This window comes from Uloborus diversus, chromosome 9 (assembly GCF_026930045.1).
Source record: "Uloborus diversus isolate 005 chromosome 9, Udiv.v.3.1, whole genome shotgun sequence".
Classification (NCBI taxonomy): domain Eukaryota; kingdom Metazoa; phylum Arthropoda; class Arachnida; order Araneae; family Uloboridae; genus Uloborus; species Uloborus diversus.
In genome coordinates, this window is record NC_072739.1 from 124973330 (window position 1) to 124986663 (window position 13334).

At 33.5% G+C, this 13334-nt stretch overlaps 1 protein-coding gene across 1 annotated transcript in view; it reads left to right on the forward strand.

Annotated features, from left to right (window-relative positions):
* Window positions 1-13334, forward strand: part of LOC129230470 (alkaline phosphatase, tissue-nonspecific isozyme-like) — a 206147-nt gene that overhangs the window by 129071 nt on the left and 63742 nt on the right. The window contains exons 2-3 of the mRNA XM_054864872.1: window positions 3437-3657; window positions 12132-12306. Coding sequence (XP_054720847.1) covers window positions 3437-3657; window positions 12132-12306 — 396 coding nt within the window. The remainder of the gene's footprint in view (window positions 1-3436; window positions 3658-12131; window positions 12307-13334) is intronic.

Below are 13334 nucleotides of genomic sequence, written 5' to 3' on the forward strand. Positions count from 1 at the left end.
GAAATGATGTCATTCAACGGATTATTTGCGATTGAATGATCCAGCTGAAGTTCGGATCCATCAATAAGAAGTCACCATATGCCCGTTGAAGCAAAAGTATCGAGAATGTCTTTTTCCTTAATAAGAAGAAAAAAAATGTTTTTAATTTTTTTTTCGTCATACAACTTGCTTTTTCTTTCCAGAAACAAACTATTTGAAGAGTCTCTGCTTGACTAACTCAGAAAATTAGATATTTCGTACTGACGTTTTACGTCTTTTAAGACTTGTCATAATGAATTAATTGTTCTTTCATCCAATACGATTGAGCTTTTATGTTGGTTTTCACTGTTTTTTTCTTTTAATTTCACCCTAAATTGATTATAAAACACACTTTTGAGTTTGAATAAATATTGTAATATTTAACGAACAATAATATTTAGAGGTATTTTAGTAAATGCATCTAGGTTAACCCGTAACAGGAGAGGTGAAAAAGTAGGACGTAACAGGAGACGTGAGGTCCCAGAGACCGCTCTATTTATGATTTTTTTTTTTAAATCCTGTAATTAAGATACATTTCTGTAATCTCGCCGAGATGTTCTTTGAACTCTTATTAGCATGGGGGAAAAATATTTTTGAATTTTGAATCGAAATACGCCTTTTCCGAGGAATTTTGCCACAAGATTTTTCGAAAAAAATCAAATGCTGCAGTAAATAACTAAGTACTTGTAATAAAAATGAATCTATTATTTATTATTGATTTTATTTTAATTGTTAAATATATTACGAACATTTTAGTACCAGAAAATTGATTATATCATGTTACGGGAAAATTTTGACACTCCTTTAACTATTAGTATTTTGCTTCGTATTTCGAGGAATAGTTGAGCCTTCATTGTCCTAAGAACATCAATTCGTAACATTTATAAACATTTGAAACACATCTCCACCTCATCTAGAATATTTTGCATCTTTTCCGCATAACGCGGATAAGATAAATGAACCTGTATCCGCGGATCTAACGTTAAAAGCCATGTCTACAACAGCCGAAAATTGTGCGGTCTCACAGACCGCTTCTACAGAATGCAGTAAAATTTAAACCAGATGCATTTGCCTAAAGATACTGATAAGAAAGGGGGACGTTCAAGGTCATAAAACAAAAAGCTATTGGGTAAAATCATTCAATCGGACTGAAAATAAAATAGGGGTGATCAGATGAACTTTTGAGCAGTCTGTGAGACCGCACCTACCCTGTTAAGGGTTACAGAGCATTTGATAAAAATGCATACGATTTCAAAGACATTAAAAGAAAAAAGGTGGCTTCTAGCATTAAAGAAACTAGATCTTTTTTCACTGTAAGCATATGATTTATTCCCTACTTCTTTTAATACTAATATACTATTCTGAATACCTTTTTATACTATTCTGACTAACTTTTTTGAATACCTTTTTATGTTTATTAATAACTGTTCATAATGAAAAAGTTATTGAAATGTTTTATTCTATTGGATATGAAAATAATCGTTCTTTAACAGCATCAACAGTAGTAACTGGCAAAAGTCAATGCTTGGTGTAACTGTTCTGCATACCTTCTCATCATAAAAATCTTATTAAAATGTTAAATTGTATTAGATGAGTTATTGTATTAGAGCACTGTAAAAACGATTCACAAACGTTCCTGAAAAATAATAGCCAGCTGATGCTGATGTGGCCAATTTCTGCCAGTAACATATCTCGCAAAAACCAGGAACGTTTTCCGCTAAAATTCAGTAACCTTCCAGAAAAATCTAGATATCTTCCCGTTTAAGATCATTCGTATTTCTGAGGAACTTCAGAGTAATCTCAGATAGAGATAATATTACAGCTTGGCACCTTCTTGACTTATCAAGACAGTTCCATAAGCAGTATTCCAACCATGGCCAAAGCTAGAGCTCCTTGAAAAGGACAGGCTGACTTATCCGACATTTTGGTTCCAAGACAAAATCGGATCCAACCTCGTTTCTAGTATTTATAAATACGTTATAATATTCGCTGGTTGCTATGTCGTAAAGCAATTGATGATAAGTTGAGTAAAATGTCACTTAAGGTAAATCTAGAAAGATTACTTAGTTCACAAATTCCAAAAAAAAAAACGTATCAAAAAATGTTTACTGTAATAAACCTCATTTTTTCACCTTATTTGTTTTTAATTTGTATAAATTAAATCGTCTTCATCTACAGAATAAAATAATCAAACATCAATCAGGCAACACATCTAAAGCGTTGACACCACTTTTCTGAAATGAGATTTTTGCACAAATACTATTTTTTTCGCCCGACATTTTTGGAACCAAAATGTCGGATAAATCAGCTCCTCTTATATAGGAGCCTTAGCCAAAGCTAAGCCAGAAATTTTCTCATCTGCAATTCTTGCAAAGCTATGGATTCCATACTTATTCGCTCCTTTTGGAAGTTTACTTAGCATGAAACAGCCATAAGCGAACTGAAACCGATGCACTTTATAAATACTTTCAGTTAATCTTTAAACTGGGAGCTAAAATTATTTTTTACATCAGAGAGAAGTCAGCATTCGGACAACTTGTAGCATTTCAGGAAACTTTTTGACAATGATACTGGATGTTTCCCGGAAGTGGATAAAACTGTTAAAATCCCGAAACGTTACACGGAAATACTCAGTAACGTTTCAGAATTTTTTTACAGTGAGATAATGGTTCTTTAACAGCATTGACATTAGTCACTAGCAAAACACAACGCTTGATGTAACTCTTCTAAATAACTTTTCATAGTGAAAATATTATTCAAATGTTTCATTGTACTGGATATGTAAATAACCGTCCTTTACAGCAGTGCCATTAGTCAGTAGCAAAACACAACGCCTTGTGTTGGTCAGAATACATTTTAATTAAATAAAAAAATTATTCAATAGTTTCATTGTATTGAATATATAAATAACCGTTCAATATCTGCATTGACATTAGTCACTTGTAAACACAATGCTCAATATAATGAACCATATACAATCATGAATACACAAACGATGTTTAAATAACACGATTTCAGTGATAATTGTTAACACAGAGTAGAAAACAAAGATGGTGATGATATTTTACACAATGCTCCCTAGTAGAATTGGGATTCCATGAGTTACAGAGTCAAGAAGGATCCTGCTGCATGTTTTAGAAGTTTTCATTTCAGAGCGGCGGGGGAGAACATTTTTTGTCCTTGTTTGAAGTGTCATTTTTGGACTTAAAATTTAGGGTTCTGTTGCGAATTTTTTAAAAGATAACTCCCAAAACGCACCTTTAGATTATCTTTTGTCCCATAGGAACCTGTAGAAAACATTTCAAGAGATCTTTGCTATTTTATAGATGTTTTTGTATTTAGTTCGTATTGTTAACTTGAATTTTTGTGTGAATGTTTCCAAAAAAAATGTGTTTTGAGTCTACCTTTTACTTTACAGATAGGTGGTACTGGTACCAGCAAGCTAAGAATCAACTTTTAAAGAACTTAGAAGATGACAGGAACTATAATGTTGCTAAGAACATTATTTTATTCATTGGAGACGGGATGGGTTTGACCACAGTTACCACGGCTAGAATCCTTCGAGGTCAGAAGAAAGGTCAAACTGGAGAAGAAAGCGAGTTAGCTTTTGATAAGTTTGAATACGTTGCTCTGGCTAAGGTGAGTGTCATGCCGTATAAATTCGTAATATTTATTTTATTACCACTCTTTTTTGTGCATCATTTTTGGTGAGAAGGGGTCATTTCTCCTGTTATATGATAAAACATATTTTCTTCTATTACTCTATTTTTTATTAATGAAAAAGGAATCTTTAAGCAAGAGGTTAGCGCAAAATTTGGTCAATGCTAGGAATTATAATTTTTATTTAAAAAAATAATTGAAATATATTTCTAAAATCCCCTGTTTCAAGTTGTGGATCATTATAAACCTTTAGGACAAAACCCTTACTAGATGTGATTATATTTTCATATTGGTTTCACCATTTACCTGCCATTGCAATAATATTTTACTCTACTTATGGCACAAAAGTAAATTATCTTTTCTAAAATTAATTGGAGAATTAGGGCATCTTAGATTAGCTACATTGATCAGCTTTGAACTTTGTAATTTAGTGCATTAAAATTCATGTAATTGAGAATAATGCACAAACTACTCAAGGTGTCCGTAGTTTATGGGATAGAAACTTCGTTTTGTATGCAAAAGGTTGTTGTTTCAATTCCTACCGGATCCGTGGGTGCTATTTCCTCTCTTTGCGTTGTATATCTTTCTCGTGTTGTCTTTGGAGTTAATAAGGTGGTTCAACTTCTAAAGTCAATCGGACCCCTTACCTTCTAGGAGTAATAATTGTAATGCGACAACAACAACACAAACTGTGCAAAAAATGTCTAGAAACTGCACCAAAAGGACAAATGTCAAAAGAAAACATTAAAATCCCCATTTATTATCGAGAACAATGATATTGTTTGGTGATAAAGAGTAGAAATACACTTTTCTGCTGTTGAAGATTAAGATAAAAGAGGAGAAGGAATCAGTTAGATAATTTAATGTTAAAAACAATGGCGAAAGAAATAACGATCTGTGAGAAGTAAGCAAAAAAAGTACAGCTGCGTACTAAATAATAGTACAAATGAAGAAAACAGATTAGAAGATATATTTATGCAAGTAATAAAGAAAATGAATTATAATATGAATAAAAATAATGCACCAGGTGACGAAATCCAAGTGCAATTATAGAGATAAAAAAGTACAAAATTGAAATTAATGCAATGATCTAGACAGTTGCTATGGAGTGAAGGACACTATGGAGTAAAAGAAAGACAAAACACACAAAAAACGTTCGGTAAACAAAATGGTGGGCTGACACCATGATCTTGGCAGGAGATCAGATGAAAATAGCTATTGTTTCGACAAAATTGAAAATACAAAACGTGCAGCAAAACCAATGAGAGCCTAGAAAAAAAAATAATAACAATAATATTAATAATAATACTTTTATTACTTTTTTCCTCATCAACATTATCATTATTATCATCAATATTAATGTTATTATTATAGTTATTTATATTAAATATCAATATTATTATAATTATTAATATTAAATACTATTTTTTATTATTATAAACAGAATTAAAAAAAATAGGAATGAAAGCAAAACTTTGAAAGTTTCCACGTACTCTCTAAAAACTCGTTTAGATTAAATTTTAGCATGTATTGTAATCTTAGTTAAGCGCTAAAATAGTTTTTCATAATATGTGTAATTACGGTTCTAATTTGATAAGTATTTCTCCTAAATAATTTTTCGTTAACGCAAAAGAACGATCTTTAATAAATATTGCATTAATAGCATGAAACTTTGAAGTTTAGGATACTGGTCAGACCTTTTGTCTTCAATATCAGCATTGAAGCTGTATATACTTTAGAGCTACTGAAACCTGAAATCACGTTTCTGATTTTCGATCGTAGAGTTTATTTGATGCATATATTTTTACTAAACTGGGCAATTCAACTGTGGCTTTTGAATGCCTTGCATTGATGATCATGGGTTTCAAAAAGTTTGACTCATCGATCATGATATGTGAGAGAAAAATCTATTTTCTTCGGTTTTTTTTTTTTTGGAGAGTCCTCCTCTATTTTAAAGTGCGTGTTCGGTTTTTCAAGGAAAAATAAGAAAGAGTTGTTTCTACATAATATACAACCGTAAGTGAAAATAATTCACCTTAATACATGTTTCGTGATTTTATACTTTTGTTTCTTACATATAATGAAAAATAACATTTTGATAAATTTTCGCCAAAGGTGAACCACAAAAGGCGGAACAAACTATCTTCGGTTAATCGAAAGTTCAAGATATTGTTTTTTTTTTCTTTTATAAACACCATTTTTAGTTTTCCATGTTAACGCCACTTTCATGTTTTTAGCTAGTATAGCACTAAAGAAAAAAATGTTTCATAAGATAAGGATTAAGATTTAAAAAAATATTTTTTTTTCTCAAGACTTTATAAAAGCACTCTATTACTATATTGATATATATTGTTTTCATGTTCTTTTTTTTTTTTTTTTTTTTTTTTTTTTGCAATCGAGCAGTTCCAATAAAGTGGGGTAAAGTTATCGTAGTGCTACACTTAGCTAATGGTGTATTCCAATGTAATGTTCATTCTACATTAGCTACCGGTTTGTTCGGCTCTCTTGACTCCTTTTATAGGTTTCCCGCCTCTAGCTAAGTTACTTCCTATTCCGGGCTGATGAGTGCTTAAAAAGTACGAAACTGCAGTCCTCGGATGGAATAATTGAACTGGCGGTGTATTTTATGTATGTGTGTAATGTTTATTAGTTCAGATGTTTCGCTCTCTTTCTTTTTTCTTTTTTTTGAGAAGGGGGGGCACAGATTAGGAACCAGTCCTTGAATCTCTAGCATTCAAACCAAACCCAGTGAAACGAAAAGCCCATGGGGGCCTTTAAAATCCTACTGTGCCTATCTCAGTCTTCCTGGTTAAATGCTCTGGGGTGCTAGGCAGATGTTCCGGTTAGGTGGTTAGCCGAAAACGGAACCCCCAGGGTTCAGTTCCCAAGCACGCTTGGTACTCATTTTATCGACCAACTGATGAAATGAAAAGCTGAATATCTCTAGCATCCAGTGAAACAAAAATTGCCTTGAAGAATTTGAAAACTAAGCAAAAACATCTACAGGCACTTACAGATGGTGATGATGGAAGATATGGTTGCTGAGCGTCTTCAAGAATAGTATAAAATACGGAAATAGAAAAACAAATACCATTCTTCGGTTACTGTGGCAAAAGATTAATATTAAAAGATTTCAAATTGAAAACAATGTACCACATCCTTCAAACCTTCTCCGTCAAGTTTTATCAGCAAAAAAATCCATTTACCTTCAACGTCTTATTAAATCTCCAACAATAGAATAAGAAATAAGAATATATTTAAGAAACGAGGTAAGAACATATTAAAGTAGATGAAATTGAAAGTAACGTTGTCCAAACTCTGGGTGAGCCAATATTTAATTGTAGAGGACATTACAAATAGCTTACATTCAATTTGAAGTAAAAATTATGCATAAATATATGTGCCTTACATTTCTTACATTTCTTATATTTGTGCTTTAATTTTAGACTCAACGCAGAGATGTATTATTTATGCTCGTAGATCTTTCACTTACCAAGCAGCAACAATATAGTGTAACTTTGTGCAGAGGACTCTTTATCTCATCAGTAGTAATCAGTGATATAATCTTGAAAGACGAAATATGTCGTTCATCCAAATAAAAGTTTTAAAACATAGAAGCTCGTAATGCACATTTCTTTCAAGCGGGAGTATTCAATAAAATCTACTATTGTAAACAGAAAAAATATACATGCTAAATTTTTTGCAATATGCCTGTCATATAACTCACATTTCTCATATTTGACTTTAATTTTAGACTCAACGTAGTCATTATTTATGCTTGTAGATCTTTCACTTAACAAACTGCAACAATGTAATAAAACTTTGTGCAAAAAACTCTTTATCTCATCAGTAGTGCTCAACAATATAATATAGAAAGACGAACTATGTCGTCCCTCGCAATAAAGGTTTTAAAACATAGAAGCTCTAAATGCAAATTTCTTTCTAAATGCTATGTTCAGTAAAATCAACAAAATGCTGTAAACTGAAAAAATATATATTAAATTTGGTGGCAATATGCCTGTCATATAACTCAAGTTTCTCATATTTGAGCTTTACTTTTAGACTCAACGAAGATATTCATTATTTATGCTCGTTGATCTTTATCTGAACAAGCTGCAACAATGTAATAAAACTTTGTAAAGAGGACTCTTAACCTCATCAGTAGTGCTCAGCGATATAAACTGGGAAAACGAAATATGTCGTCCTTCGCAATAAAGGTTTTAAAACATAGAAGCTCTAAATGCAAATTTCTTTCTGTTATACTCAATAATTTAATAAAATACTGTAAACTGAAAAAATATGTACTATATTTCGTGGCAATATGCCTGTCATGTAACTCACATTTCTCATATTTGAGCTTTAAGTTAAGACTCAACGCAGATATCCATTATTTATGATCGTTGATCTTTATATGAACAAGCTGCAACAATGTAATAAAACTTTGTACAGAGGACTCTTAATCTCATCAGTAGTGCTTAGCGATATAAACTGGGAAAACGAAATATGTCGTCCTTCGCAATAAAGGTTTTAAAACATAGAAGCTCTAAATGCAAATTTCTTTGTAACTTTTATACTCAATAAAATCAACCAAATACTGTAAATTGAAAAAATATATACTAAATTTGGTGGCAATATGTCTGTCATGTAACTCACATTTCTCATATTTGAGCTTTAATTTTAGACTCAACGCCGAGATCCATTATTTATAACCCTTCTATGTCCATCCGATTATCAATAAAATAAGATATTCCCATTCTTTGAAGTCGTTCAATAAAAAAAAAACTCCAAAGGGAAAGGGGAAGCTGATTCAGAAAAGAATATAAATCATTCTAAATCTTCTTTTGAGAATCGGAATCTCCTAACGCGGTCTTTGGTTATTATCGACTTGAAGGATAGTCCGGCTATCTTTCATCGTATTTCACTTAGAGATATTCCTCTTCTTTCTTTAAATCTAGTATCTCAATTTCACTGATTCTTTTTTAAAGTTAAAGTTCTTTAGTTTCCTTTCGGGTGATATGTAGAAAAAAGTTGTGAAAACTTTAATCTTGCACTCGCTTGCACCTTGTCTAGATTTTTTTCACTGTATGATGCATGAAATATTTATAGGTACTGAAGAAGTATCGCCAAATAATTTCTTTTGACACAAAATTTTACTAATATCAATATTTCTCCATGGCTTATCTACTTAAATTTTCCCGAGACTATGTATAATAAGTTTTTTAAATATATTACTTGTTGAAATGTGTAAAATAGGGGTGGTTCGGAAATATTGTTGGACTAATTGCTGTTGGAAAGTACTGACTTTCCACTTGGTAACCCTAATAGTTGTCAGCTAGCTTGGTCAAATTTACTTTAAACTACTTTTGGGCGGACGTTTGAATAAAACACGCCGCCAACTATACTTCAAAAGTAATTCAGAAACGTTCCTAGAAAATTATTGGGGGGCTAGTGTGTCCAATTTAGGCTAGTAACATATCCTATCTTGGAAGAAACAGGGTCGTTTTCAGCTAAAATTCAGCAATATTTTTCTATTTTTGGCACGGTTAGAATGAAAAAAAAAAAAAAAGCCAGCCCCAATTCTGTACTTTTACCAAAAACAGAACAAAGCAAAAACACGCAACAACAGCGTTGATCACTTCTTATGTTTTATAGGGGCACTAAATTATTTCCATTTTTTAAAATCTTTATTGAAGGCGTACTTTTCAACTTTAAAGTTCATTTGATTTAAAAATAAACCATTTAACTAGTGTAATTTTACTTTTTCAACCACTCCATTGATGCTAACTTATGTCATTTTTGATCTTTTTTATTTATTTTTTTTTACATTTGAAACGTTTGTATATATAAAGGAAACATATTTAAATAATTAACAAGAAAGTCCTGCTGAAGAAATTTCGCGTTATTTGAAATGCATAATTGCTAGCGTATATACAATATAAACCAGAATTTCTTTTAAAAAAATGTGCCTATCAGCCAAAAACGTTTTACAAAAGTTATTATTTTTCTGCAATGTGTCCTCTGATACACATCTCTGATACACATCATTTATATCATATTGCCAAGTTTTCGATGCAGTCGTTTTAGGTAGAAGGGGAACATGTAAAGATTGAATTGCTCACGAATTCCTATATATAATTGCATCATCATCAATATTTTGTTCTCCTAAGTCTTTTTTGATAGTGGTCCCACTTTGGAATGAACGTAATAGTTCCAGCGGCGTCCGATGAAATTTCGTAAGTTTTGTTCGGTAGTACTGTCCATTCTCGAAAGCAAAGACCACCATTTAGGATAGATACCATTTTAAAAAGGGGCGTTAGGATGAGGATGAGCACTTTCCGCTCGCACTTGCTATCTCAAACTTTTTCGACGCGACTTAGGAAGAACTGCTGAACGCGTAGTTTTTCCTTTTACTTCTGGGTTTCCCTGCCTATTTTGATAAAACCAGAGCAGCCTTGACGCATGCGCAAATTGGCGCTTGGTCTTGGCTAAGGAAAACAGACAGTCTAAGGCCTTGCATTCTAATAAACGAAAATGACATTGCGTATCACTTGGCGTACTCGTGTGCTGTGATATATGGCTTCTACTTCATCCAAAAGGCATAAGAGTAAAAGTCTTCATTAGTTGTCCTTCGTCAGTAATATCACGAATTGCAACAATGTTATCCTTAGTGATTCTTGTTCGCGGTCTCTTTTCATCAGGTTCGTTTTTTACAGTTTTTCTTGCTACTATACATTTTTTACCCTACTCATACTTTCGAATGTGCGAAGTGCTTCTTCCACAAACTCTGCGTAAAGCTATCTCAAAACTTCAGGGCGGTTAGTGCCCTCTTTTGAGAGATATTTAATAATTATGCGCTGCTCAACAGACGCGCGCATTTTTTGCTCAATCATGCAATCCAGATCTCTAAAGTGTGTGCAAGCACAAAAATCCTTCTTTAGATGACCCCACTAACATGTTGGCAAAGTACCACCATTGATTTATTAGTAGCAACAGCGTTAGAGTCAAATTCCGGTTTATATTATATCTCCCTAGTAAAATAAGATAACGTATTTAATTACTTCCGATTACATAAAGTTGGACATTACTTTCGAGAACGTACGGGCTAAATAATATATTTTCCAACCTGAAAACTTGACTTAAAGACTGAAATTGCCGAAGTATTAATCAATAGCAATAAATAGATTTAGTGTCCCATCAGATTAAACTTAGTAAAGGACCATGAATTAGATGGAGATATCAAGTCGAAGATGACTGAAAAAGATTGAGAATAAGCATTAAGAAATGAAATGCAAATAATTGAGTGAAATAACGAAAATTCGCGTTTCAAGACTTGCTGAACTAATGATGCATGGTATAACATAAGCGGTTATTAATAACTAGAAAGTCGTCTGTCAAGGTTTGACGGTTGCAAATTGCATCTACTATTCTACATTTGAACGAAGCCATTGCCTTTTTGGTGGCAAACTTAAATCAAGTGGATTAACTCTAAACTCCAGTAGGTAGCGTTTGTTGTTGACCATTTTTTCGTTTCTTCATTCCCCTGAAATGACACAGTCTTACCAGAAAAACAGTTAAGTTATTTGATCGAGTTCAGACTTGTCACAATAAAGCCTTTCCCTGCGTGTTAAGCATTGCCAAAACATATTATCAAAATATCACGCAGTGGCGCGAATTTCATTGTTGAAACTCGCGGGTTTCTCGATCATTGAGTATTATATATATAAGGATAGTATACTCGCAAAATTCAGTCGTATTTAGGAGTATTTTAATTCTTAAATATTATTAAAGCCTCTTATGCCGCCTGCCTTGTCTAGTGGTCAGTGAAGTCTGACTGTGACAGGAAGGTCTGGGTTCGAATCCCAGCTCAGGCATCAACGTACTTTCCCTCTCCTGTCCTTGTCCTTTCTTTGTGTGAATGTGTTGTTAAGCTGTGAATGGTTGCTTACCCTATGAACGGGTCCTTATGGCATGTGTGTACTGTAAAAGTCGGACTTCACACCAGATTACGGTACAGTTGGAAAAGTGAAGCAGGGCATCCCAAATTGCTAGGATCGCTGGCACACGACAACAACAACAACAACAAAGCCTCTTATATTTAAGTATTAAAAACACATTCGTGATTGAACAGTAAAAAAATTAATCAATAAAACAACGTAAAAGGCAAAAACATTTCACAAAAAACTGCAGCACATGTTTTGGGATATCAAGGAAATCCTTTTTGAATGCAAAAAAAGTAAGCTTTTGGATGTAAAGATATTTAATAAAAGCATGCAGTTTCCCAGAAAAAAAAATGTGTCCCGTTTTACGTTCTTTTATCTTCTTTTCTCCAAGATACTTAATTGTGTGGAACAAATTTACTTTTTTGCCTTTTTATAGAAGTTTTTTGTTATTTATACTTTCAACCTAGTATAACTGGGACAATTTTTTTTAACAACTGCTTAATTATTTTACAGACTTACAACACAGATAGTCAAGTTGGAGATTCTGGAGCTTGCGCAACGGCTCTCCTATGTGGCGTTAAAGGAAGATTTGAAACGGTTGGTCTGGATGACAGTGGAGTGTACGAGCAGTGCGAGAGCAGTTTCCAGTCGCGGATACCTTGTCTAGCTAATTGGGCCCAAGCTGAAGGTATGGAAAGCAAAGTTAATTACTTTAATATTGAATATAACGTACTTATTAATGTAATTTAGGCCTATGTTACTTTTTGTCAGATATATTGTTTTTTTTTTTTTTTTAATACAAGGACTGTTAGAAAAGCATCCGACCTTTTGCTGAAAGAAAAAAAACTGGCAAGCTTGGGGCGTTGGAAATCGAATCACTCTTGTAGTTGTCTCTTTGAGATTTCCCATACATCTCGCTGTGGTGCAACCATTGTTGAAAGCTTTTCAAGAAGACCTGTTCCAGAATAAAAGTGTAGCTCGACTGCCGTTACAGTCATTCATTCAACGGCAGCTGAGACTCAATACTGTTATTTTATGTCTGAAATACCGCTAATTTCAATCACCTCTTTTTTTGGCGAACAGTGAGAAATCGTAAGGACTCATATCAAGAGAGTAAAAAGCTTATTAAGCGTCAGGAAACTAGGTGTTTGCCAAAAACATCAAAATTAAGCGCAAGAAATATGAGAAAAAACTGTCTCCGAAAAGCGTTGCTTCAGCCATTCTGTCATTTTTGTTGAAATTAAAAAACCAAACGAGATTTTTGTTCACTAACTTTTCTCCGCACACACCCCGCCACTTAGCTTAGGGGGTGTGTAGCCACTTAGGTTCCACCGTCCGGACCCCCTGATCCGCTGGGTGCGACGGCCGAGAGCCGTCTGGTTGCCACGGACGGTCTTGGTACTTATTGCGCCGGGGAAGGTCCCAGTGCTGGGCGTCAGCCCCGCTTCGAGTAACCCTTAATATGTGAACCTTGCTCACTGTGAGATACGGCATATCTCCCCGCACCTAACTGAGTCAAACTCTGTTTGCACGTGACTGACTCTATTGACAAGCAAGAAAAACTTCACGCATAAAGGTTCACGGTTAAAGCAAGTTTGATTCATTTACCATCAGATTTTCAGTTGCAAAAAAAAAAGATCGAATACTTTTTCAACAACCTTTGGTGTGAGCCAACACGCCTGTTAAAACTATTTTAAGAAGCAAAAACCTTAGTTG